Genomic DNA, 27,540 nt, shown 5'->3' on the forward strand with positions numbered 1-27,540 from the left:
ATCTTCATTTAACGGGAAGGCTACCTTATTTCACTCACTGTCACATAAGCTTCTTTCCTTCCTCAACACCAACACCTACGTTGATAGTATTCTTTAAAACAATTCCGTTCATTTTTTGTCCCAGCAATGCGATAATACCCGTCCGTCTACTTTCCTTAATCACTGCGATCAGTAACTATTCCCGAATGTCCAAGATGGAATCAGCATATCCCAACCCCGGTTTTCAAAAAGCGCAAGATAGAAGTGACCCAGAACATCCTGAGCAATCGAGGCAGGAATCTCTGGCAGTTCCAACTACCGTTAGCAATTCTCCCGAAACTCCCATGCCCATAGTCGAAGAATCAGACGAAGCTCATGTTTTAAATCATCCTCAATCTAACAACTCTACCCAGTCCAGCAATGCACAAGAAGATAAAGCACCTTCTCCGGAGAGGGAAATACAGACCTGTTGGATATGCCAAATGGATGATACTGACGATGGGCCTCAAGCTTCACCGTGGCGATCACCGTGTCCTTGTTCTTTGCGAGCACACGAATCGTGTTTAATGGAATGGATTGCAGTATCTGCAGACAAGGAAATGGCACCCAAGATTGTCTGTCCAGTCTGCAAGTATCAACTAAAAATAGACCAGCCTAAAGATTATCTCGTCTTGACGGTCGACAAACTACGACGTATGGCGGAGACAATGGTACTTCCCACGGCTGCCGGCGCATTATTCAGTTGCTTTTACTCCGGATCACTTCTGTTTGGCGTTAACAGCCTGGCATTGGTATTTGGCGCAGATGACGCCCGCGAGATAATTTTGACGCATTACGACGACTTCATAGATCGTCCTGTTCTTGGTGGTAGCATACACTTACCCATGAGACAGATGTTAACCAAATATTTATTTCCATTTCTCGGAGGCGGGTTCATGGCTGTACCAAGTTGGAGGGCAACAATAGGACTACCGTTAATTGCACCAACCCTCCTATTATCACGGACAAGAATTGCGGATTCGGTTTTCAGTATAGTACCTGTTACTGTAAGTTAAGAATCCCTAGTTGCGCCTAATGGGCAAAGTATGATTGAAGTCTGCGTTTGCTAACATGGCTCAAGTATTTTCTCTTTAGCCCCGACAGCAAGAGCATTACCTCCTGGCCTCCATCCCCGGGTCGCGCGTTCGTACTTGTTCCCTATGTCAGATTGGCATACAATACCCTCTACCGTCACATGTTTTCGGAATTGGAAAAGAAATGGGATTTGGCTGTTCAGCGTAAACCACGAGAAGGCGAAACTGCAGAACAAATCGCTGCGGAGCAACGCAGAGGAGGGGACGGCGATGGATTCTTAGCATTGGAAATGGAAATGGAGATCATTGATGAAGTTATGGACGAAGACGGAAACTTGGTTCCCCAAGATGGTGCACCTCTGGGTGATCGCAACCAGAATCAAGGTGGCAGACAAGGCGAAAACGACAATCAAAACAACATGGGGGTCCGTCGAAATATTAGTACACACAGCTTGTCATTCCAGTTTATGGGCGCAGTGCTATTCCCTGCAATATCAAGCATAATGGGCGATGCACTCAAATACGCATTGCCATCTATATGGGTAAAGTCGAGATGGGGAGGAAAGCCAGGGTTATTACAACAGAAATGGGCCAGAAGTTTAGTGGGAGGATGTCTATTCGGAGTTTTGAAAGACGTGGTCGTGTTGTATTGTAAGTGGAAGAAAGCAAGGAATTTTGGGAAGAAAAAAGTCCTAGAATTTGGAGGGAAAGGGAAGGGAAAGGCCGCGTGAAAAATAGGGGAGAGTAGTTTATGGATAGAGTGAGCATAGTGGGGGATGAATATCAATCGAGGATGGAACATTGTGGATAAGAAAATCCTTATCTCCTCGCAGAAGAACGCATTGAGGCTGTTCAAAGTGTAATTTTATGACCATTGGAAATACGTCCAACGAATGGATATGGTGGTTGAATGCCAAATACAAATGGAGGCATTATTAAATTCATATCATATACCCATGCCATCTAATCTGCCATTCCACTACTACCAAAAAATGGCAGCTATCAAGTACATGCATTCTGGGGGCTCTTGATTCCAAGACGATTGAATCACCTGCTTAAGCAATAGCATTGTTTTCTTGATTCATATAATCCCCAATTAGAGATCCTCTATTCCCAAATTTCCCATCTTCATCCCTAATGCATCTCAATAGCTGTTCATCACCTCATGCGCCTCAAGCAACCGAAGATAAAACGCCTAAAACTCACAACACGAATTCCGTGACATCACCCGAATTCAATAGCAATCATCAGAAAGAAAAGAAAAAAAGACATACCAGCAACATTCCATCTCACATCCGCCTCCTCAAATCCCTTCCTCACGAGAACCACAATATCGTGGGAAGATGGATCTTTAGATCTGATCTGCTCAACACACATATGGTAGCCGAAAAACAACGCCCATAAGGACATGCTTTTGGGATCGCGTCCTAAGAGGGAATGGGGAGTTGACATGTTTGCGATGATTCGGTGGGTTATGCGTTGGAGGAGTTGGGCTTTGCGTTCAGCGCGGTGCTGGTTTAGAGGGGATGGAGGATTTGATGGGTGTGGAGAGAGGGATGATGTGTGTAGGGCTAGAAGGGTGCTTGGTTGAGAGTTAGTCGGAGATCATGGCTGGGACAGTGGGAAGCATGGGTAGAGAGATGAAAATCATACCTGTAAATAAACGCAATGCGATCGCAATCTGGATTTTCCACATTCACCGAAGCCTCAAGCATAGAGGTTACCGTCCGATCTAATTGCATCCATAATTCATCGTCATGAGATGAATCGCCAGACACATGGTTGAGCACTTGGCCCAATAATCTCGCAGCTTGACATAGCAGAGCGAATTTACTCATGTGGCTTGTGGTTGGAGAGGATAAGGTAGAGTAACTGGAGGAATTGATGATCTGGTTAAGAAGCCATGAGTAGGTTATTATGATAGATGATTACATTTGAAAATAGATCACTTACACCTTGGTTCCACGCTACGTCGTCGCATGGTAATGTATCATCTATGTTTGGATCCGAGGTTGCGAAAGGCCTCCCTGGTGATCCTATGCTTACGAAACTGTGATGATGGTTAGTCCTGATTAGAAAGTGGTTCGAAGGATAGGACTGGATTTGTGATCACTAACCGATCCAGAATTACAATAGCCCACCAAACTCTTCTTCTGAAACATCAGATTGTCAGTAATGATCTACCGAGAAATATCATATGGAGTAACACGAAGAGAAGAATGTGGAAATAATAGGTAGATTTAGGGTTTGAAGAAGATGAGATGCCCAAGCAAAGTTGAACGTTGTAGAATGCAAAGCATGATGAATGAGCAAATGATACTAACCTCTCTTCCACCTCCAACATCGTAAGAACCCTTCTTACATTTAGCCGCTTATTACAGTTTATGCCCAGAGCATATGCGTACCGCGCACATGCTCCGATAGAAAGATACGCTGCAGGATAAATACCATGACCCATCTCATACAAGGCGATCAGGATTTCCGCTTGAAGAATGGGAAGAGAAGGAACATTGGACGTTTCTACTTCAAGACAATAATGTTTTTATGGCTTGATAAAGTAAAGTTTGAGGATTCCGTGGATTTGTGGGAGGCAATGTGGTGATTAGTTTTATGGAGAGGAGAAGGAGAATGGTTTCTGGACGGTTAGGAATGGTCGATTGAGGGGGTAGATGATAGCTGTAGAAACGGGGCTTGGAAATAAACGTCATCCATGTGTGATCCTGGGAAAAGAACTCGGTAGCACACTGGTGGATAGAAGTGATGTCTCCTAGTAGATGAAGAATATGTGCTGGGATACAACTAACAGGCTGGGGTATGTCAATTTGCCCTTGCTGTAAAATATATGGATCTAGAAACAACATTGCTGAGAAATTGATCGATTGAGTATCAAAACGATCATAATTTACTGGTATCTGAATATTATGCCATGGTTGCGTAGAGGTTAAGGTAGATGTAGGTACATAATCACGGGTCTGCTCTGATGTAGAGTATTCGCATATTAGATCTCTCCTGAAATACTACTGTTAACCGCAAAAAAGAACAATCGGAAAACAGATACATTGATTTACCTCAAACATCCCGAACATTGTGGAAGTAATCTATCGCATTTCTTCTTCCGCATCCTGCATGAAATGCATACTTGCTCCGACGTCGGTTGTTGGTCGGCGCTCGATCCATCACTGGGTGTTTGCATGGTGGGGAGAATATTCCAAGGAAAATTATTGTCCTACAATAATTTCTGAGTACAATGAAAGTGAATGTAGAAACAACGTTTCGATAACCCAAGGCGATGCGAAGGGTAGTGAATTGTGGAGTGCGTGAACCGCCATTGTTGATCCATACTTTTGGTGAAGGGGCGTTCGGCTGGCGGCGCACGAGCGCCGCTGATTAGGCGCCGCTTATGCATGCCATCCTAGCGAACCCAATCAGCAGGAGCGAGACTTAGGGGCTCCATCGTGTAAGGGTGACTGTGAAACTTACGTATAAGTATAGAGCTATGGAGCATGTATTTTCTCTCATCTCGTCATCAGTGCCTTTGCTCTTTCCTCTTCTCCCTCCAACCATAATTTCAGATCCTACACACTTTTCACCATGAATCGTTACGCTGCATCTCACATCAATCCCCAGGGCCCCGGAGATTCTCGGCCAACTGCACTTCAGATTATCCAGGACGAGTCGTTGATCGGTAAACTGGCTGGAAAAGTAATCGTCCTCACTGGTTCAGCCTCCGGCATTGGTCTCGAAACGGCGAGAGCCTTGTCTGCCACAGGTGCTACTTTATTCCTCACTGTCCGGGACATAAAAAAGGCTGAAACTTCTCTTGATGGAATTTTAGAGCCCTGTCGTGTTACGCTTGTAGAGATGGACAATGCTTCTTTTGTCAGTATCAAAACTGCTGCAGCGGTTATCCTCGAGAAATCGGGTAATCGGCTCAATATACTCATTAACAACGCTGGTGTTATGGGCATTAAAGATCTCCAACTCACCGAAGACGGGCACGAAATCACCTTCGCCACCAATCATCTTAGTCACTTTCTTCTATTCCAACTTCTGAAACCTGCCTTACTCCTTAGCTCCAGTCCAGACTTTCATTCCCGCGTGGTAAATGTTTCTTCCGCCAGCCACCGAATATGCGATCTTCCTGACAGCGACAACTATAACTTTCAAAAGGGAGGTTATAATTACGGAACTGCATACGCAAATTCGAAACTCGCAAATATATACATGGCCAATGAAATAGATCGTCGCTATGGTCAACAGGGATTACATGCAACAAGTCTCCACCCTGGTCCTATCGACACGAATATTAATAGGCACTTGGGCAGGGAGTGGGTGGCTCAAGTTATGAGTAATGAGAAAGTTCGCAAAGTGCTAAAAAGTGCTGAGCAAGGAGCTGCAACAATTGTTACTGCGGCGGTTGGGAAGGAGTGGGAGGAAAAGGGAGGGAAGTATCTGGAGAATTGTAGTGAAGCAGAACGGGGAAAGGATGACTACCAGATTTTCGGAAATGGATGGGTGAAGCAAACATATCATCCAGAAGATGAAGGGCGATTGTGGAGAGATTCATTGAAGATTGTCGGGGTCGAGGACGATATGTGAGGAGTGGACAGTGCAGATTTATTGTAGTCTAGTCATGTACATTAGTCAAATGGATATCGTTGTTGAAGATATCACTTCTATCCAGACGAGCAGATACAATCCATATACCATCAACATAAAATAGGAAACTTGTTGTGAATAATTATCCTGATTCGGACTATTTATCCTTGTAATATTTGGAATAATTACACCCAGATTTCCAGAAATCATTTCCTTGGGCTTGTATACATTAATAGTAGACATTAAACATTATTGGTGCAACCCGATTTAGCACGGTGCTTCTGCCGCAAAGATCGCTTTCAGAAATTGACATTTGTCTCTCCCCTTTCATAACTACTCCAATGGCAATTCGTTGTCCGATATCATCTCACACTCTAGTCCTATACGCTTGTATTCCTTTGTAGAAGCAACAGGAAGTCCCATAGCTTCCTTAGCTACTCTTGCCGCCTCTGCCACCTCAGCGTTTTTCATCTTCTGAATCCTAATAGCTTTCTGTATCTTAGCCTTCAACTCGAAATTCTCCTTCGACTTTGTCTCAAGCACAGTCTCGATGTACTCCACATTGTAGAAGGGATTGTGCTCAATAAGGGCTGAAGTAGGAAAGTAAGTTCTGAATTTGTAAGTGTCTTTCGTATTCTTTCGCGTTCGTTCGTCTTCAGGGATGGGGGTGTGGTTGTCTTTGATGTATTGAGACATATATCGGACAGCAACACTATCCTCAGCCGTAGCCCCGTCGGGCAGAGTTGTTCTCGATTTTTCCAAAAAAACTCCAAGTGGGTCGCTAGTTCCTTCCAATTCCATCTTTTGGCCTTGTCTCTGACACTTTTTGGTTGGCTCTGCAACCATACGTGCTGAGCTTGGCCAACTGGAACCTTACGCTTGGTGACCTTCAACCGCCAAACGTTCTTATTTTCTGCTTGAAACAAGGGTACCATATCCTTGGTGACCTTCAACCGCCAAATGTCCTTATTTTCTGCTTCAAACAAGGGTTTGTCTTTGAGATCATGAGAGTTATATGGCTTAGGTTTGACCTTGGCGTCGGCGTTAGGTTTTTGTGCTTCAGTTGGATATTGGGCTGTATGACGTTTTTTGACGGTTTCGTTGGTTGTTTCGATCTTCTCTCCGACAGAAAGTTTCTTTGCGCGGGTCATTCTCATTCCACTTAAGTCGCCGGTATCTGGGATGATGTTATTCTCATCCAAACCGTCGTTGAATAGACCGGCATTCTTTTTGGGTCTCTTTGCCGAGTGCGAGGTTCCAGCTTGGTGAGATTCATCATTGCCCGACTCTCGCTTCTTGGATTTGGTGTTTGAGATAGCGTTATTTGCTGAGTGTGATGCTCCGACTTGATCAGGTTTATCAAGATCCATATCTTCCTTGAGCTCATTGGTCTCATTGGGCTCATCGTTTCTTGTGACCATTGATTGTGAGGTATCAGGAATACCTGAACTTGCGGCGGCTATAGATGATTCGGAAACCGAGTCCGTGGTTGTCAAAGTTTGATTGGAATCGGAGCCGTTTGTAGCTGCGCTGGATAAATTGAGAGGGGGTGATTGAGCTGGTGTACAAATGCCCTGGGGGATTTTCGAAAGGACGATTGTGATGATGAATCGATAGACTCAAAGTCTGCTGTGGTAGATCCTGCAGCTGGACTTTGAGAAGCGCCTGGTGACGACAGCGGTGACAACATCTTGGAATGCTCTGAGACAGAGGGAATTGGTGGCATAACTGGCAGCATATGATGTTTCTCTGGGTTATTCGTAGTTGTTTTATTATTTGCAGTTGTAATGCTATTCGAGGTTTGTTTTATTATTCGAGGCTGTTTTATTGGTCGAGGTTTGTTTTATTTTCGAGGTGATTATGTCATTCGTAGACGTTTTTATTGTTCTTTATGCTAATGGGAGTTTTTATACTGTCCGTAGTTGATATGCTATCCGTATTTAGTATTTCATTCGTATTTATTATGCTAATCGTAGTTGATAACTTACTCGGGGCTATTATGTGGCTATGGAGTTGATTGTGTATCGTATCGGTGCAGAAAAAGTGTAACAGTGATGTGTTTGAAGATTCAATAAAGCACGAAGATGCTTCTGAATAGAAACACGACTTGCAGATAGATTGTAGTTCGGATCGTTGGATGGTAAACCGAGTGTGGTTTGACGATTGAATAAAGCACGAAGATGCTTCTGAATTGAAACACGACTTGCAGATAGATTGTAGTTCGAATTATTGAATGGTGAATCGAGTGTTGTTTGTGTAGATGGGGATGAGTGAAGTAAGATATGAGAATTTTTCAGTGCAATGGAGTAGAAGCGGTGCTCCAAATTGGAGCTGTCGCCTAAAATGACGTTGTATAGATTTGTACCAGATGTGATTGAGACTAGGTCCTCGATGTGGTCCTGTGTATGATCTGATACACATTAAAAGTCCTGCAAATTGTGAGTGGAAGGCAGACTTTGATGCTGAGAGAAAGGTTTTCTGTGGTTAATTTGGTGTGAAAAATAAAATTGTGGGAGTTGGGTCTTGCAATGTGCGCTGCGTCAATGACAAACCGGTAAATACCCAATGCCAAATATGCCGAACTCGATAGTGGCCTAGGGACATTGGAAAACTCCGGCAAACATCGGAAAATCATTAACATCCACATTTTAGACGGCAATTGGGGTTTCAACGATCATATGGAGTGAGAGGGGGGGCTTGGATTGGTCATGGTCACGAAGGAGCAGATCACGAGGCGGAGTTTAAGGTGATAGAATATAAAATATGTATTACTGATTTGCATTATACTCACGATAAGACGAAGGGACCTTTGGTAGAATTCTTATAGTGCCCAGACATACGATATGAACAATAACAAACTGTAGAGGTACCATACGACGAACGGGCTCGACGGCGATACGAGTATAGTTCATTGATGGTACTCTGTGTTTTCCAAAGTGCTAAAAGCCTCTTCATCGGCAATCTCGACAGGTGTTCATCTACATCATCATTGTATTGATCGGCGAAAGGCCTGAGCTTCAAACTGAACAAAAAGTGACATGCCCAACCATGCGAAGAGAATCATACATTAAATACGGAGTTTTTGTCATCATATAACAACATTAACATCATTGTGAATATAATTCTCTATGCGAATTTCATTCAAGAGTTTGTAACGAATTCTGTTAAAAAAAAAAAAAAAATATCGGGTTGAAATACCGACCCGAATTCTTGATATGCTTGTTTAACATTGGATATAGAAAAGAGCATACATCTCGAGTATTCGTATTCCTTTTTCTTCTTCGTTAAGATATGGGGTATGGGGTATGCATTAGCGAAACTGGCCTTGATGCCTTATCAATACCGTTACAGGTGTATTGTGCTGCCACATAGCGAAGCGAAGGATTTTTGGTATTGCTGACTAATAGAAAATTGATCAAAAAAGTGCCAAGAATTTCTCGGTGGAAAGTGGAGCCTACACCCGCCCCCCAAAAGAAAAAGACCTCTCCTCACTCTCCTCATGCTTCGAAAGAGGCATAAAGTTTGTTTCAGAACTCTGCATCGGTGAATTGCATGTTTGAAATGAATAAAACGGTGCTTTCTCTACCGTGGTTAAATCATTCATCGCTGTATGAAGTACAACAGATGACGGGTGAACACCTGAATCATTGCCTTGAAAAGTTCAGTGATCTATTGAAAAGCTTGATCAGTGAAGACCTTTAACAAGAAATTATTGACGATAATCTAAAAGGCCGCGAGGGCTAAGAACAATAGATCTAGCGTACAAACTAGATAGCACATATATAAGAGGAATGCGCTCACTTTTTCTAAGAACAATTCCTTCTTCGTCTCTCCACGCACTTTTTTGAGAATAATTCCTTCTTCGTCTCTCCACATGACGGATTGTTCTTATTCTCTACCAATAACTTTATACGCCAACAATAACGCGCTAAAGAGGATTCAGTCCTGACATTCATATGGTCTAAGATATAGACATTTTATATGCACGGCAAGAGTGTCCCTGACCTCTTGACCAAACGGCCATAGAACGTAACGCAATCAAATCATCCAGAACGAAGCCATCAGTTGTTGAGAATCTTTATCAATATGACAGATAGCGAACTTACTTTGACGACAAAGTTTCGGGGGAAAAAACTATCATCGGCGAGGCAGGAGCGTTCTTGACCTTCGATCAAACAACCACCGGACGCTGCGCGATGAACTTTACAAAAACACAGATACACGCCATCAGTTATTGCGACGATACCAATCCCTTTTTTTGCTGAAGAGGAAGAGTTCATGGAATACTTAAGTCGCTAATGACAAAGGGGGAAAGAGGGAGAAAGTCATGTGTGTATATCGAGCACGCAGCCCTGCCAAGCATCTGGCACATATGTACACTCTTAATAAAACTTGTATAGTCTTACACAGCTGCACCTAGTGCTCAACGGTTCTCCAACTGATTTGAGACGGAAAGCACGCATAAATTATCACGGTCGACTTATGAAAACATAACATAATAAAAAATTGCGACGCTTTCCCACTAGGGCTAAATCACATGCTCTCAAATTCATGCGAGCAATTCATACATGACCCCATTTATTTGCGACGGGATGAATCTCGAGTCGGAGCGAAAAACAAGTCTTCAGTTATGCGCTGACTGCAGGAAGCATAAAGACGTTGTTCCCCAAGCATTGTTTCGGGTAACAAAGCCGAACTCATGCAGTATGAGCAGAGAATGAAACGGACACTTCGTCAGCTCATCATCGATTATTACCTGTTTTGAGTGACAATGGTTCGATGTAGTGACTGCAATAAAGTTATTGCTGCGCAGTATGGAGTATTCATGGGTGGGTGGTACGCGACGAATGCTTTGTTTTGATTCCATTCCGCTTTGAATGGATTACCGCCATTATCGATAACCTTGCGAGAGTGAATGAAATCGAGTAAATCGAGGACCAATACCTCGAGGATTCATTGCTGTGGTTGCACCATACACCTTTAGCTTGTATGACGGAGCACAACGCGTCGATAAAATAATCTCTATTCAGTAGCAGTATGCGGACACTCCCCGCTGTACGAGTATTGTATGGTCAGGAATCCTCGAAGATACTTCCGTTTGCATCCTCCCCACAATCCTCACGTCTTTTTGATGCCCTCACGATTCACGAATGACCGAATACGGAAAGCAATGCAGAATTGACGGCCAGCCAGTGTTTGTTTGTTTGTCGGTTGGACTCATCCTTTCATTATCGATATCAACGTTTCGTGTTTCGTCGCGTGTTGATCGCAGGGAGGACCGTGAGCAGTGACAGTTGCCTCGGTTACCACTTCAAACAATCCCAGCACCCTTGACCACACATACACGATACACCACACACCGCACCTCCATCTTTTCTGCAAGAACACTTCATCTTTCTTTCGTGGCTGCATGATATGCTTGCATCTATACCAGTCAACCATGGTACGTACTGTATTTACGACGCCAACGATTCGATGGTAGTTTTCCACGGGAGTCCCGGTGTCCGTTACTGTGGGATGCTGTACGCTTTGGCAAGCATGGCCAAAGTGGTCAGATGAGAGTTAATGTAAGATGTAAGATGCAAGTCCAGCTTGCAGCATCTCACGTTATTCCACAACCACATCAGTTTTCAGCCTAATATGTGCGTCTCTATTGAATCTAGATTGTTACTGTAGTTCTGGCAAGCCGGCTCAGGCCGGTACAGCTTAAGTTTGAAGTCCACAAATGTGCTCGGATAGGTATCAAAAGAGCAGACTGGTGCGGATCTTGCATCCTTTGCCTGCTTCGTAGCGGGCTAAGATATCGTGTTTACACACGTGTACTTTCGAAATTGCGGTGAAGATGATCCTCATTTCGAACCGCAGAATTGGCTACATCAAAACCCAAGATGGACACGCCAAAAACCACCCTGCATTTGAAATTCTGTAAAAAATCGACCCTCAAATATTTTGAATCAATACCTCGATGGGAAAATTTGTTAGCTTATAATTAATATTCAAGATTTATCATCTTGATGATACAATTTTGATAGCTATCGAAATTCAAAAGAAGGCATCCATGACTTTTAGCAATTTTAGCAGAAGAACCATTTCAGTCCTAATGTCATGACTGCTGAGCTTGGGAGTTTACTTTCTTCGATTTACAAGACAATTGAATCACTGATTATGGAGGTGGTCATAGGTATTATGTTCTGCGTCACAATATTTCCAAAAAGGTGGTCACAAAGAAGTTTTTGGCACTTTTGAGAAGATTCAGAGGTATTTTATATGTCATGATTTCAAATTGGGTAATATTGCTAGATTATACTCGTTTCTGGGCATGCAGTATGCTCTCTTGCGGCTTATTCAAGAGATAGCTGCCTTTTGAAGCCCAGTCTGCTGGCCTTTCGAGTTTGAGGTTTCTTATATAGGAAGTCTATGATGCAGGCTCTCTAAACACCAAAAAATCTAATAGAAATGGAGATATTGATTTCGTGGAGTTGATTTCGTACAAAGTGTTTTTTATATACTCTGTGTGTTTTAAGGTTCTTAAACTTGGCTTTTCACTATTTAAGCTGTTTCTTGCTTCTTATGGTAAAGTTTTGAATCCTGAACACATGGTGTTTTTTGATTCGTAGAGATGGAGTTGGACTTGCATTATTTATGACCCGTTTCTTGGATAGTGTTATGGCCATGGAAACAAGCAGTCACTCCCAATGCTTTTACTGGGATCTTCAAGAACAAAGACGTAAATAACATGCATATCCTGCATGCTGAAGTGCTGGTACCTCCTAACACTTCCTCTATTGGACAAGCTCATGTATGTCTGACTTTTTCAGAAGGCCCCGGTCATCAATCTAGGGGCTGTCGGAAAGATATGCTTAAAGTGAGAAACGGTTCAACTGATCAGCCTCTCCACTTTGGGATTCACTCTTGAGGTTAGTTGGAGAGACTGAGAGCCAATGAAACTATTGGAAATCTCATCATCTAGTTTTGTTGCACATCTCAAAATTTCCCATTTGAACTGACCTGAGAACATCTATTGAATCGAAGATGCAAATACATACAGGCTGTTTCCATTGCCAGCGGCGACCTCTGACCGAACAGTAATTACTTCGGAGAGATGGACTGCTTTGACAAATATGTTACATCATTCTACATTATTGTAGAATTTTGAGTTCTCGAACATAGCTCTGGCGTGTGAGGAAAGGTAAAATGCCTCAGACGGATTCGAGAAGTGTGAATACCGAGACCGCCCGGACTGTGTGGAAATCTTGGAAATCTGTGTAGTTTTAACCGAGTCAGTAAGGAATGTAGTTTTGGCTATTAGTTGGCCGCATATGAGGAATCTATTAGTTCCTCTGTAGGGCTGTATCCACCCCAAATATTGATCGAGAGAGCGCTCAGAGCATTTAGAAGGATCTAAATGATGTGCAGTGCACTTCATGATGCTACGAACAGCGACCAAACCTGGAGCGGGTGGTTCAATAATGATAAACTTGACTTTTCAAACTAGGTTTACAGGCAGGCAAGCGTAGAGAAAGAGGCTGGAATTGTGTATATTGCGTTCTTATACTTGGCATTGATATGTAAATGTCTGCCATGATATTTCCAATCCGAACATACGTTCACAAACAGTGTGATATTTATACTACACGGAAGATAGAGCACTTCAATTTAATGGAGGGTTCGAGTGGTGATGGTGTGTGTTCTGAGTCACAGATCAAAATCCAATAGATTTGGCGATATTAAGCGATTAGGTAGTCAAATTATCGGACTGAAGGGAACTAACTCATGGTAAAATACGATCATTCTACAGAATATGCGCTCAATTTATGGGTTACACTGACGAGCATGCGAATAAAACAACTTCGATAAATATAATATTTGGATAGTATGCTACTATATCAAAGCAATCTAAAATCCGAGAATCTACTAAATCAACTGATCTATCATTACTGCATTTAAAATGCGAATAAGCTGGTCTAGACTGTTCTCTGAATTTTGGCATAGAAAAATGGCTCAAGCAATACACATATTTCTACAGGAAAGGATGAAAAATGACATCTCTTCGAGTTTCCAGGTAAACCACATCTCCCAAAATATGAACATATTGTTGGATTTGTCTAGATTTAAGCGCATGAATACTCATATGATTCAGAAGAACGAGCTGCCCCCTCGCTTGCTTGGTGCTGAGCCCCCTCGCTCAGAATTACTGATTCGAATTTTGTGACGCATAAAGCTTCGCGTCTTGCCGTAGTCTCTCAATTTAGAGCTGGACTCCCCATCAACTAATCACACAAAAGAAAACTCCGGCGATTGCTTGTTGAAGGAGTATTATAGACTTGACCAATTGTAGGTTGAGAAATTCGGAGGATATAAATTTGTTGCACGTCTGCAAATGTCTCAAATTGAATCACTCACAAGATCAGCTCGTATTGTAACCCGTATTGTCTCCAATGGTCAATCACTAAGCTTCAGAGCTAGAGAAAAGCTCAAAGTATGTGAAGAAAGTGTAAAAGGAGTTTAGGTTTTCGTGACCTCAGCCAAGAAATGTGCTCGGTCAAGTTTTGTCTGTAAGTATGTCTGAACGTCAATTCTTTTTTAGGAGGATCAACTTTTAACCATGGAACTAAGCATTTCTTCCTTAAAACAATATTCTCCGGTTATACACCTCAGCCATGTCCATTCACTTGTATCAAGATGACAAAACAAACTTCTTTCAAGATTCTGACATGATAAATCCTCGAATATACCTCATGTGTCTCCAATTTCAACCCTTTATATATGTTTCTCTCCACCCGGGTCATGATTATCACGATCGCTAAACTATTGTCATAACTATCAAGATGCCATCTCGAAGGTCTATTCGGATTCAATACTATTCAGGCAACATGACAGACTCCTCGACCAGTCAAGCGCGTCTCAATTGGGAAATATTAATCTCAGTCCAAGAGAAACGTATGAAATGGAAACCCGGACTACTTGCAGATTCAAGAAGCTATTGAATATCCAAAAGCGTAGATCCACATGATAGTGAGAAAAAAAAATGCTGGGTTTTGTGGATCCTTAGCACCATTTTTGCGGATATTCCGGTATACCTTCGAATTTCCAGAATATTGCCTGAATAGTTGAAACTCGTTGATGAAACCAAATATAGAAGGGTTTACATATTACTATCAAGTGAATTGTTGATGAATTGTGGATTAAGCTTATATCACTGCCATCCATTCATCCGGATGTGGCGTCGCAGAATGACGGGCATGAACCCCAAGGAACTAGCAAATTCCCAAGAACGAGAAGTAGCTAGCTCCAAATCCAAACTTCCAGAGCTGGCTCGCTCATACGATCCAATCATATCGTTACCGCTCCGCGCTTATCAATCTTGATCAAAACCTTGGAATGAGAATATCGTTTCTCAATACTGTTAGTCTGTTGGAAGAATGATCGACAGAAGAATCCAGACTCAGATTGGTGTCACACTGACAGACGGCATTTATTAACTTTTTATGTTTATGCCTTTTGTAAAGCCGAGAGACATTCATGAAATTCACGGTATCCGATTTAAGATATGCAACAAGAATGGACTGAGTCACGTGGGGTGGTTCACTAGCTGCTTGGAGGCTTGGCACTCAAGCATAGTTATCTCTTGGATCTTGCTCTTAGATCTTGCTCTTAAGGGCACGAGAGATTTCGCTCGAGTTTTGAGTCCGATAAAACAGTATTCATTCATATTTATATACATTTGGTTAGTCGTAGTGCGGCTACACAGCTGATGGTCAGTTAGTGCACTAGTGCTAGTCTCGCGTCATCGTCCGTCCATGCTGCGAATATCTAGTTAAAAATCATCTTATCTTGCCCCTTATTCCTTAACTCTAAATGTATCGCGATAGTCTTATCCCCATCCTCATGTCCCTGTTTTTAACTTTCCTTCCACACTTCAGGGATAAAAGATCTCGATGCATCAAAAGCTCCGGTCCGATGATGTTAATGCAAGACGGTCGGATAGGAAGTTTGAACAAGCGTCATATATGCTACAATAACATCTAAGCACCACTTAACTGAACAATGCATCTTCAATAGGTAGCTAGGACTATAAGTACTCGTAGCAGAGCACAGGCGGATGCGGGGAATCTAGCGGCTTCGCTTCACTGAGAAAGGGGGCATTGACAGCACGTGCATTTTAGAGATAGTCGACAGATCAGCAAATGCCAGTGAGTGGCCAAGTAAAACTTACGTGATAGTCCTCGCCACAAACACAATGCTCATATCTTATTGGTCAGCCACCAAAGCATCATCTGACCCTCCCGGGCGCAGAAGCGTCCACCTCGAAGAAATCAAGGCGAACGGTGGCTTGGAATGAATCACCACACACTATCGTGATCCCAGTCACCGCATGTCCATGCCCAGACACTTAATCTAGGCTCATGCATGTTCTCCCGTCTCTTTCGTTTGTGATAGTCATTTCCATTGTGGTTCGTGGATTTCTAGACGGGACGGGTAAATCTGGCTCTCAAGACAAGCATTTTGAAAGTGTTGCATTTTCCACTTCTGATAGTAATGCCGAGCATATCGAATGTCCGTTTTTATTTCGAGTGAGCACAGGTGCAAGATGCAATGTTAGAATCACACATGCAAGCAACAAATCTTGTTTGTCAAAGATTGCTGTACTATTCTAACTATTGGTATAGCGATGACTCAGTCCGATGCATTGGATGCTGTGTCGATGTACATGTACATTATACCTATTCCTCTTTCCCAACACCGTCTTATTCCTAAAACCTGACTGCTTATTACAAGTGGTCTTTAACGTATTTTACTGCCATGGAAGCTTGTCTAGCCAGACAAACATGGAAATTCCATCCTTCTACCGTCCCTATGCATTGGAATATTCCGCCCAAAGGGTATAAAGAGAAAGTACCATGTAGGTCAAAAGAAAATCCGGTAACTCCAAAAAGTTTGTCATGATAAAAAAAAAACACCCCAACTCCCAGTAGATCGGCACGCTGCCGCCGCTATGCTTGTCCTGCCTGCCTTGAACGCCTGGTTGATTCCTGCACCAAAGCCCCGAGGTCAAAATTCCAACATTTCTTCGTTTTAATCATGCAATGACCGGGTCCTGTCCTCTCTAAGCAGCCCGGTCGAGAAAAAACTATACAATAAATTCCGAAATTAAGGTCATAATAAAAATACTAAGTGAGACTTTTTTAAAAACGAGAATTCCCAATGAATTTTGTGCATTGAACGGCCGGTCCGTTCAAAACTTCCGTGGAAAAGGTGGTCCGACTTTTGAATTAGCTGAAGATGATTGAGAAGACCCTTGAGAACCTGAAGGTGTTGGTAGTCCATCAAAATAAACATGCCCGTGGGCAAGAACATCGCGATTCTCGCGATCACGACTGTTAGAATCTAGAAAGGAGTTGTCGGTACTGCGTAATGACCGATTCGAATTTGTGATTCCATTGAGAGTGCTGGTACACCCATCGTCGGAATAAATAGCAGAGTCGCGAGACGAAGATGAAGAGCGAAATGGACTTTCGACACACGGAGATGAGGTGGAGTACCCAGAGTCATTGGTTAAATTGCCGACGATTGGTGTTGGTGTACGGCCAGATCCTTGGGAAGAGGAAGCGTAGAAACCTGGCAATTGCTGTATTCTTAATCTCAGTTCTGGAACCGTGATACGGGATTCCGGGTCCTGTTGAAAAATCATTTGTAAAATGAGATTAAGCTCGTCCGATGGGTTCAAGATAGTTTTCAGAAAGTCTGGGTTTTTGAGAAAAGCATTATACGTGGCATCATCCCATGAGGCTTGTCTCCAAGGATTTCTTCCAAAGGTGAGGTTGACTAAGATCACTCCAAGAGACCAGACATCGTTTGGGGCACATCTGTATGGCTTATATGATTGCTCTAGACACTCTGACAGTGGAACCGGTTAGTATGTGAAGGGCGATGGAGGATTGGGAAGTAGAATGAATAGTGCCTACCTGGAGACATATAGAATGTAGATCCGCATGCGTGATCGCGAGATGTTGGCTCCTGGGTGGCCAATCCAAAGTCTGCTAGGCAAACGGTATGACCGGAATTGGCGACCAGAATGTTCTCAGGCTTGAGATCCCTATGGTATATTCCAAGGCGGTGACAATGTTCCGTGGCATCCAAGATTTGGAGGAAGATGCTCCGGATTAAAGCATCATGACCTACATATCTACCACCTTCGGTAATATTTGAAAAAAGATCTCCTTCTTGGTAGTAGTCCAGGATAACATAGGTGCAGTCCGGGTCATCGAGAATCTTATACATCGAGACTATGTTAGGATGGGCGGAGGCACTCCAGTGCAGGGCTATCTCTCTTGATTGATAAAGTCGTTGTCTTGCGTCCAAGGGCTGCCCATAGGCATTTCTTTTGTTGAGCGCCTTTACGGCATACTCTTTTCCAGTGGACAAATCCTGAGCATAATATACAGTTCCGTAGGCTCCTGAGCCTAACACGCGTGACAATAGTAGAGTTTCTCCAAGTATTGTACCTATCCTATGATCCTGGGGCATCGCAAGTGATAGTGGTGATGGAGGTGGGGTTGGATATGTATGGTGAGATGAGAATGGTGTAATGTAAGGGTTGACCTGAGATGGTGGATATTGGTGATGAGGGTTGCCTTGAAAAGCAACTTTGGTTGGTGGGAAACATGGTGGTAACTCCCTATTATAATCCAACATGGCAGAAAGTGAAGAAGGAAAAAGGAAACGACCTGGATATCAATGGGCTCCTACTCCAATGGACCAAAAATTGGGACAGATGAACAGTTGTAAAGGAAAAGGGATCCGGGGCGCAACTTCCGGTTCCAAATGGTTTCTTTGCGTTATGGCTAGGTTTATATGTAGTTACGCATGTCGTCTTGGGAAAGGAAGGAGCTGAGCGACGACAAGTATATTGAAGAAGTGAAGTGAAATCAATTATGAGTATTTTGATGATTGCAATGAGGAGGAACCGGTTGTATGTATATATTCAAAATACTAGCTCATTTCTTGCAATCTCGATAACTAAAAATGATTTAAATAATCTAAACTTAATTGAGTAATGATAGATTGAGGTGCGAGCCCGAGAGAACTAAAAGCAAGGCTGTTCTAACTTCTAACACCAAAAAAAAAAAGATCTGAGACACTTTCTCTTGCCTCAAAATCGCCTCGTGGGTGATCTTTCGAGGCTTATTATTTTTATGACTAGTTTGCATGCATGTACACCTCGATGTACACTTTCTAGGACAATATAATTCTGCCACTATTTTGTTTTCGACCTACAATAATAATAGGCGATCCCTTCTAGTAACCATACCAGTAGTCATTCTGTATGTCATCGTCCAAAAATAAAGGATTATTCTGCTCAACCCATGGATTTCTTCTTCAAGTAATATATAGAGCCCATCATTATGCCACGTACCCAGGGTTATAATTATATCTAAATTGTTCGATAGGGCTTCGAAGTTCCATTGGGGTACCCTCAGTCTGTGGTCATGGAACAAAACTTAGATACTCCCTTGCTCCCTTTTCCTTCCTATTCTTTCTGTCTGGGTTCTTTTTGCTGGTCATGCTGGTGAAGACTTCAATCATTCAATATTAGCATCGGCCGCAATCCCTGACGATCTCCAGTTAAAAATCGTCAATTCATGCAACATTACTGCGCCCTTGCCACGCATACGAGCCCAGCCCAGTAAAACATCACCCAATGAGTGATCTGAGCGGCATAAAGTGGAAACGACGATAGTGAGGCTGCAGCTACGGAAATGACTGATGTTTGTGGTTAAGATCGTATTGGGTTGATTTGCTCATGAGTAAAAGAGAAACGCTGGGGCGTTGATATTCCTGGGTTTGTATAACTTGGAAGTTGGTGGTGATGTTTGGAAACAGAATTTTTTAATTTATACAAGAGCAGAACTGTGAAGCTAATACACGTTAGTCTATCTACCGTACCCACAGTGAATTGACCCCAAATTTGATACCTTAAATCGTGAATTGACCTTAATGTTCGATAGACAGGCCTACGAGCCTACTCATCAATGACTTGACAAATGGTCCACAATAATACACATTTGTTGGCAGAATCTCGTCCACACAAATTCATTGGTTCATCTAACTGGCATCGATTTTGGTGGCAGACTCATATTTTCCCCACAGCCTCTTTGCACAAGCTGCACATCTTGCTCACTTATGGAATACTTCAATTATGCACAAGAATGGATAAAGCCGGCAGTAGTGACTGGGCGAAGGAGGGCGAGATGCCAAAATAGAGGCTGGACATCTCCGAATTACCTAGTCAGAGCATGGATATCATAGCCTACCAATGAAGGTTGTCTACAGACTCATCGAAAGTTGAAATCATCGCTACTTCGTACATATTAAGCCTTTCCGATGAAAATCCGCCTTAGTCAAACGCCCCGAGACTCCATCTCAGCCAATGGTTGCGCTAGTCACTCAGTCAGCTTTCGTACAGGACCCGACATCCTTCATATGGCAGGTTGTACCTAGACTGACAGTTGCTACAAATGCTACACACAATCACTTCCAATCAAACCCATATAATCAAGCCCTCCTATTATGATTGCGCAAGATTACATAGGCTACAGCTGCCTCTTCAAAACCGATTCTCTCTTACCGCCAACACCGCCATTATTCGCCCGAGAAAACAAAATTGAAGGTTATACCTAGTGATAGTGATAATTACCAATTAGCCATCTCCTTGCAATGTCGAACAGATGGTCCTGGCAAACGACTAGCTGGGCACCGTTTAACCTTCGTCAACCCCTGAAACTCACCGCTACCCAGTGCCAATGTCCACTCCAAACTTTGGAACTCCCGAACGCAGCAAATAAATGAGTGAACTTGTCTCGAAACCAAAATCTCCTTCATTATTAGTTTGATGTACCAACATCTCATATTGTCAACAGGTAATATTACCTGATTTACACCAGCGCCCGAAGTGCTAATTTCAGGCAGGAAGGATTAGGATCTGATGTGCTTAACATACTAGGTAAAATTCAATAGATTGAACATTCATTACTCCATACAATAATATGTGGTCTGTGGTCTTTGGTCGCAAGCCGTTGTGTATCCGTAATAGCACTCTGACCACCATCTGAATCCCTTCAATAACCCATACCCCCCCCACAGGAAACGCTGTACAACCTTAAGGTCTTTTTAATCCCGGCTCCACGTAACGGAAATGGACGACAAGGCAGGAAAACAGGCAATCTCTCTCACACCTTTGTAGGTATGGTTACAATACATAACCCCCCCCCCATCTAAGCAGCCATCACCAACCATCCAGTGAATGTACGCCGACCATATAGCCGATTCGCAAGAGGTGAGAATGAAAGGAAGACGCATGGCAGATGGTGGTCAGATGTGGAGGAAATAGAAGTATCTGAGTGGAAGAAGAAAATGGTGTGTAAGGCGTAGGTAGAATTCGCCGTCTTACTGCAGCTTTCTTCAATTCTCGAGGTTACCCTGATACTGTACCCTGACTATAGAGTACAAAGCGGAGATAATTCGCCATCGTCTTAGGTTGCAGGAATGAAAGCGATGTTCAAATGGATGCGATTGTCATGATCATGAGATGTACAGCATTGTTGATCTTGGTCTCCATCCTCAGCTATCTCAGCTATTGAAAGTCCTGTCCTGACATTCCTGTCTACCCCGTCTCTCACAGGACCGGCCGTGTAGTCCTGCTATTCCTTCTCTTCCTGGCAGATTCAAATAATGACGATGTACGAAGACACCAACCGGAGTCCCGCATCCCAGCCTCATTCCTTCCCGTCAAACTTAGACACTCGGGTCCACCAAAGTTGAGATATGACAAACCTACGACTCTACAAGACGATAACAGAATGGTTGACAATGAAGAAGCAGCCGGATGTAACCGATCGAATGATATTCATTTAATGGTGTACCATTTCCGTGACACAATTCAAGCCTAGTGAGCTCATTATTTATCTCTACTGATACCTCTTACCATCCATAGCAGAGATGAGATAAATCACAATTATTAGAGGACATTGAGTCATGTACGTTAATTCGGGAATACCGATTCAAACTTTCTGGTCGGTGTGACCGTTGGATTGTGGAGGAATCAAATCCCATCATCCTCTATTGGTTACTACTACTTATCCATGGTCGAAATTCCCATTTTAGCTTAATGTCGCTACATTCTCAAGGACAAGCCAACCTTCTGTATTGAGCAAATTTTAATATGTTTAATCAAGCAAAATCAATAATTAACAAGCAACTAACGAATCATTGCACATCTCTCATCAACATTTGTCTATTATCAGAAACGCCGGCATCACTCCTAAGCGTTACGAGATATGCACGTGTTTGGACCCCCGCTCCCACTACAATTCAACGCCAACCACCCAAAATGTATCATAACCGCCATGTGTGACGTTTGAGTGCGAACCTTTAATAATTCCCATGAACTGCTAAATGCACGTCATCCCCAGATCTGTACAGTGTACTATTCTCAGCACGTACCCGCACGGAATAAAGAAGTGGTCCTTTCTGGGCCCTTTATCAATCGTGGGAACATATCGACCGCTTTGAAGACCTCCAGGCCGCAAAGCGAAGGCGCTAAAAGAAACATGCTTTTGTGTGCTTTCCATCTATAGTCGACTCAATATATCATCCTCAATTTCTCGAAGTCTGTGGCCATAAGTGTGGAATCCATGTCGATTTTGTATTGAAATCAAGTGAATTGCCTTTTTCGTATCTGCGTCTTGTAGATTGGTACCTGTACCCACAATCATTGCTTTTTGGGGGAGGGCCTTTGCTCGATCCCCGGGCGGGTATTAATTACGAATATTAGACTCCACCAGATATACTCGTACTGGCACAATAAAAGATAATTAGATCCACGGCCTAAATGACACGGCACCTGTAGGAGGAAAGTCTCTCCAAGATTGGTCAATTTAAAAATACATACAAACAGCATCTACGTATTCACAGTTCATATGATTAAGATTCGCATGATTCAGATGACATAAATTTTGATCCCAAGACAAAGACAACATTTCAGTTGCGATGACAGCTGCAGCCAGTGCTGTGCCGCAGGGAAGGGTTCCTCTCGGTTGTGTGTGGTTGATTATATTTAGATCTTATTGCGAAATATGCAATAAAACTTTCTTATCATGTTTGATCTATTCATAATTAGCAAAGGAGATGTTCCGGAGAAAACATGTTGGTGGGATGAGAATAGCTCTTGGTTCCAACCAGCGTCAGGCATCATTGCTACGAATCTGAGACAGTTTGACGAGGGAGCCCTTCAAGGCGCATGAGCTTGTTCTATACTTGACTCTACATCTAGTATTGTTGGAATTTGCTTCATACGAACCAAGATCTACCATCAGCATGGAGTTCATAGTCTGCACTAGATATGATGCCAATAAACTAAGCGACTAGATAATTAACCCCGCAATAATTCTATTCTAGGGGGCCAGAGAACATCAAAATATTCTCAAATCTCGTTTTCCAGGTCTTTTGTATCAGTACGTTGTGTCAGCATGTCTTGTCACAAGCGCAATCTACCTATCAACTACTGGAGTCATTGCGTGTTGTCTAATCTAAGACAAAAGCAGGTAATTTTCGTCTACTTTTTCTACCGTCTTTAATGTTTGTTGATACTTTACTCCTCATTAAATCACCTCCCTGAACATCGCAATGCCAAGGATTCCAGACCATTGTAGGGTTAATAGCACTTTGACATGTTCGCTAGAGATTTTCAGGAGTCACGGCCGAATAGTAATTAGGTGATATATTGACTTTGTTCTTTTCTAGGCGAGTAAATGTTTATTTCAATATTGGACGCATTTCGTTTCAGATTTTTTACTCGTTTGGGTTAGTATGACGTTGGTTATGTTCAAGTGATTTAGACTCTTCGCGACTATCCATGGCACCAGATTCCCTAGTTGTGTCTTGGCTCAACTCAAATAATACCAATTTGATAATGCTTACTATATGCCCAAATTTCAATCCATTTCATCATGTTGACATCGAAAATAATGAGTTCAACAGTAATGCACGCCATCACCACGCTATCCTTTCGTGCCTTGCATGGTACTACGACGAACAGTCTTGCTTTTCTCTCGTAACTCTTGACCGTGATCTAACAGATCTTAGATCTGCACCGATAGTTCCAATTTAGTAGGAGCTCTAATGCTCCGACATCGGCGTCTTGGTCATTGTAATTGAAAAAGGCGCTGAATCTGGTTTGAGTGTACCTCTAGTTCACGTCACACGAGGCTAGATTTAGCACACAGCTAAAAAGCCGTTATTGTCGTTCGGCAGTGGCTGGTGTAAAGGCATCTTGGCAACGGGTTCTTTAAGTTATAATCAAGACTAAAATCTGGTTCAGACGCAGAAAATGTAAAATCTAGGCAGTTGATGCGAATGCTTGGTCGCGTCAACAATGTAGGTGGAATGTTGAATCAACCTCTAATCTCTGTTCTAGAAATCTCACTATATATCTATCATACTTATAAAGCCCCTTCCTCTTCCACCTCTTTCAATTATCTTTATCGGAATCAACTCTTCTAATTAACACAACATTCTCATCTCATCTTCAAAAGATGTTCAAATTCAGTTTGAATATTTCTAAGAGCTACTTCCAGAGTTCTTGAACTCCTATTATACACTTTCTACTCCTTCTCTCGTCTATGCCATTCAAAAGACTCTCTCCTCATGATTTTTTTTTTAAAAAAATGATAGGAAGACAGGATAAATCATACGATTCTTGATCCTCTTTTGGAGATAATGTGGTCTTGAAACATCATGAGATTAGTGTAAATCCTTCTTCTTTCCTTTCCTTCCCTTCTGGTCAGCTGAAAATTTATTCACTGCTGATGAATCGTAATCACTTTCTTCTCTCCTCTTTTAAGGATTGGAAGAACTGACCATCTCCTTGGGCCGAAGGGAGGAAAATAGGGGAGTTTGGGTACGCTGATTTCTTTGAGGTTGCAATTCCTCCAATGTTTGTCCACGGGAGATATCCCATGTCAAAATTCAAAAGGCCTTGAGGTTATTTAAGCCATGCTGTATTCCTGGAGGAAGAAATGTTGGCAATGACTCTAAAGGACATCCAAAAATACCAGATATTGGTTCGCGTACCTTACCGAAACCTATGACCCCCAGTGTTCCACCTGTCCTAAAGATACAGAATGTGATCTAAGAGCTTGCGATCAAAATTCATGATATAGCAATAAGACACGGTGGCCAGTGAACTTTCTTATGAGACACATCTTGTGAAAATAGAAGGCTATTGAATCATCACACACGATTCGACACTGTCGTAACTGTCGCGCACCCTTTTTCTGTTCCTGTCTTGTATAGCTGAGTGAAATCTAATGTTCGCTTACGACTGTTTTCAATACCCTTTGCCCCTTTTGCTACCAAGCCCATTCCTTGGCGAGCACCCTTCATCCAAATCCTCAGAAAATTTGAAACCAGACTGCAGAAATTCCAGAAACAAAACTTGAAATATGGGATGAAGACTAACAGAAAAAGGATACTATGGAGGGGCAGGTGAGGTTTCGGCTCACATCAAGTTCAACAGTTGGCCAGGCCTCCGGGACCTGGTGGTTATGAGCCCTACTGACACAAACCAGGGCAGATTGACCCCCCTCTCAACTCTAGGGATTAGTATGTCAGGTGTGACTCTACGATTGTATAGCTCCACTTCATATCATAATAAATATACCCCTTTCGTCCTACAAGAGCAATTCTATCATCGATAAAATCCCCCACTCATTAGCTCCAGCACTTCTTATGTACTAACCTCAATAGTCGCTGCTAGACAGTGATCATCTCTTGACAGATCTCATTATCTGCGAGATCTCCTCTTGACAGATCTCATTATCTGCGATAATTATTTGTGATTGGCTGACAAGCTTCATACTTCGAGTGAATGACCTGTTTTACTTTTAAAACTCCAGTATTAGATACTGACGGACTCAGTCAATCCCATATCTAGACCGGAAATTTTCAAATGAAAGGTGTCAATCTCGTAACGAATGCGTTGTGATTGGTTCAATGTTGTTATGGCGCGAGTAAAATTCTACATCATTTGGTAAATGTTAGCATAAGACTACGATTGCGTGATTTGATTCACCAGCAAATTTTTTCTATAAAAGGCTCGAATTTCGCAGCCTTCTGAGAATCTACTTCCTAATCATTAACATTCATCTTTTCTTTCTTCAGATACCAAGTGTTGATATTCATAGCGAATGTCCCTTGGCGATCTGTCTTCTTGATTATAAACACTTCGTCATTTTATCACTTATACCCCAGCCTTTTCATCAAGCTATTTAAAAACGCCAGTCTTCCAGCACATATTGAATACGTTACGGCCAGTACTGAAAGATATATCCCAAGAAGTTCGTTCACGTCACATTTCATACAGGCTTCCAAATGTCATTCGAATGCTAATGGCGTCTGTGTAGTCGTTAATGCAGCCGTTCGCTTACGGTCTACCTCGTCGCCCTACTTACCAACAGATACAAACCCTTTACAAATAAATTAATTCATAACGACAATTAAATTAGCAGTTCATCAATTACAGAAAACATGGAAGACTCCATAATTCAATATATACGATCGATCTTCATCAGCATAGAATTCTAGAAACGACTTCAATAATCAATGTCACTCATTACCCAGCCACGTATCAAAGCTATCGCTATCACGTCCTCACCATCTATGCATGAAACCTCGTAAGAGATCGCCTATTAGGTATGCCTCTGGCTAAGCCTTTTAGGTAAACTTGGGAGAAGCGATAAGAAAGCCCAAGTACTCCACCATCATCATCTACATCAACATCTACATCTACATCTACATCTACATCAACATCTACATCTACATCAACATCTACATGAACATTTACATCAACATTTACATCAACATTTACATCAACATCTACATGAACATTTACATCAACATTTACATCAACATCTACATTGCCATCTATATCACATCTATATCACATCTATATCACATCTATATCACATCTATATCACATCTATATCACATCTATATTATATCTATATCTAACATCTATATCGCATCTACATCGCTATCTACATCACTATCTATAACGCCATCTATATTATATCTATAAAACCATCTATATCACCATCTACATCACCATCTACATCGTCAAACCTCACAAGAGATCGCCCGATAGGTACGCCCCGGCAAGGCCTATTGGGTAAACCTGGGAGAAGCGTTAAGAAAGCCCAAGTACCACCACCCTATCGCCACCAAAAATCTCACCATATATCGACAAGCCAATCTAAAGACAAACACAACTCAAATACGCAAAATAAGTCGTATCACTGCATGTGCATCACTATCACTCAACTCGACGTCCCAATCCAAAGGAATTCGGACCGCACGCGGAAAAAGCTGAGTATACATTATTCACATTTTCAAAACACAATACTCCTTCCCGATCTCTCATCTCAGAGTTAATGTAGATCAACATTCTAAAAACTACCTAGGTACGCAGTACAATCGCTCTCTCACCAATCCGCCATTTGGCCCGCCTTGACAGATTTCATTCCAGCAAGAACAAGATACGGCATATTCTTCATCAAGCGCCAGCGTAAAGCCCGAATCTCAATGGGAAATAACGAATGGAACGATTCAAAACTATAGAGGAAGAAAAGGAAACGGAAAAAGGTGGGAGGAAGAGGGTTTGGCAATGGCACTTTGGAGTATCGCACGTCGGAATGAAAACGGGTTTTAGTCTGTAGTGAAGATGGATAGAAAGAGGAAAGAGTAAAAGTAAAAGTGAATTCAGATAGTACCGATAATGTAGATCTAGATAGTATCGATAGTTAGATAGATTTAGATAGTATCGATAGTTAGA

At 42.4% G+C, this 27,540-nt stretch overlaps 6 protein-coding genes across 6 annotated transcripts; 2 read left to right on the top strand and 4 right to left on the bottom strand.

Moving 5' to 3' along the window:
- Positions 1-185: 185 nt before the first annotated feature.
- Positions 186-1,783, top strand: EAF02_004897 (uncharacterized protein; the record flags this gene model as incomplete). Its single annotated transcript, XM_038900945.1, has 2 exons — positions 186-1,025; positions 1,100-1,783. The coding sequence occupies 2 exons, from the start codon at positions 186-188 to the stop codon at positions 1,781-1,783; spliced, it is 1,524 nt and encodes a 507-aa protein (XP_038759457.1).
- A 239-nt stretch (positions 1,784-2,022) lies between these two features.
- On the bottom strand, positions 2,023-3,510 carry EAF02_004898 (uncharacterized protein; the record flags this gene model as incomplete). The annotated part of the gene is made up of 6 exons (XM_038900946.1): positions 2,023-2,247; positions 2,327-2,634; positions 2,706-2,941; positions 3,006-3,102; positions 3,170-3,205; positions 3,377-3,510. The coding sequence occupies 6 exons, from the start codon at positions 3,508-3,510 to the stop codon at positions 2,225-2,227; spliced, it is 834 nt and encodes a 277-aa protein (XP_038759458.1). The 3' UTR covers positions 2,023-2,224.
- Positions 3,511-4,643: 1,133 nt separating this feature from the next.
- EAF02_004899 (uncharacterized protein) lies at positions 4,644-5,651 on the top strand (the record flags this gene model as incomplete). The annotated part of the gene is made up of 1 exon (XM_038900947.1): positions 4,644-5,651. One exon carries the CDS (start codon positions 4,644-4,646, stop codon positions 5,649-5,651), a length of 1,008 nt encoding a protein of 335 aa, XP_038759459.1.
- Positions 5,652-5,984: 333 nt separating this feature from the next.
- EAF02_004900 (uncharacterized protein) lies at positions 5,985-7,389 on the bottom strand (the record flags this gene model as incomplete). The annotated part of the gene is made up of 3 exons (XM_038900948.1): positions 5,985-6,452; positions 6,500-7,181; positions 7,247-7,389. The coding sequence occupies 3 exons, from the start codon at positions 7,387-7,389 to the stop codon at positions 5,985-5,987; spliced, it is 1,293 nt and encodes a 430-aa protein (XP_038759460.1).
- A 9,498-nt stretch (positions 7,390-16,887) lies between these two features.
- Positions 16,888-18,347, bottom strand: EAF02_004901 (uncharacterized protein; the record flags this gene model as incomplete). Its single annotated transcript, XM_038900949.1, has 2 exons — positions 16,888-17,549; positions 17,618-18,347. The coding sequence occupies 2 exons, from the start codon at positions 18,345-18,347 to the stop codon at positions 16,888-16,890; spliced, it is 1,392 nt and encodes a 463-aa protein (XP_038759461.1).
- Positions 18,348-20,345: 1,998 nt separating this feature from the next.
- On the bottom strand, positions 20,346-20,534 carry EAF02_004902 (uncharacterized protein; the record flags this gene model as incomplete). Its single annotated transcript, XM_038900950.1, has 1 exon — positions 20,346-20,534. One exon carries the CDS (start codon positions 20,532-20,534, stop codon positions 20,346-20,348), a length of 189 nt encoding a protein of 62 aa, XP_038759462.1.
- Between the last annotated feature and the right edge of the window lie 7,006 nt (positions 20,535-27,540).

This window comes from Botrytis sinoallii (genome assembly GCF_014898435.1).
Source record: "Botrytis sinoallii strain Bc 23 chromosome Unknown BSIN_007, whole genome shotgun sequence".
Taxonomy (NCBI): domain Eukaryota; kingdom Fungi; phylum Ascomycota; class Leotiomycetes; order Helotiales; family Sclerotiniaceae; genus Botrytis; species Botrytis sinoallii.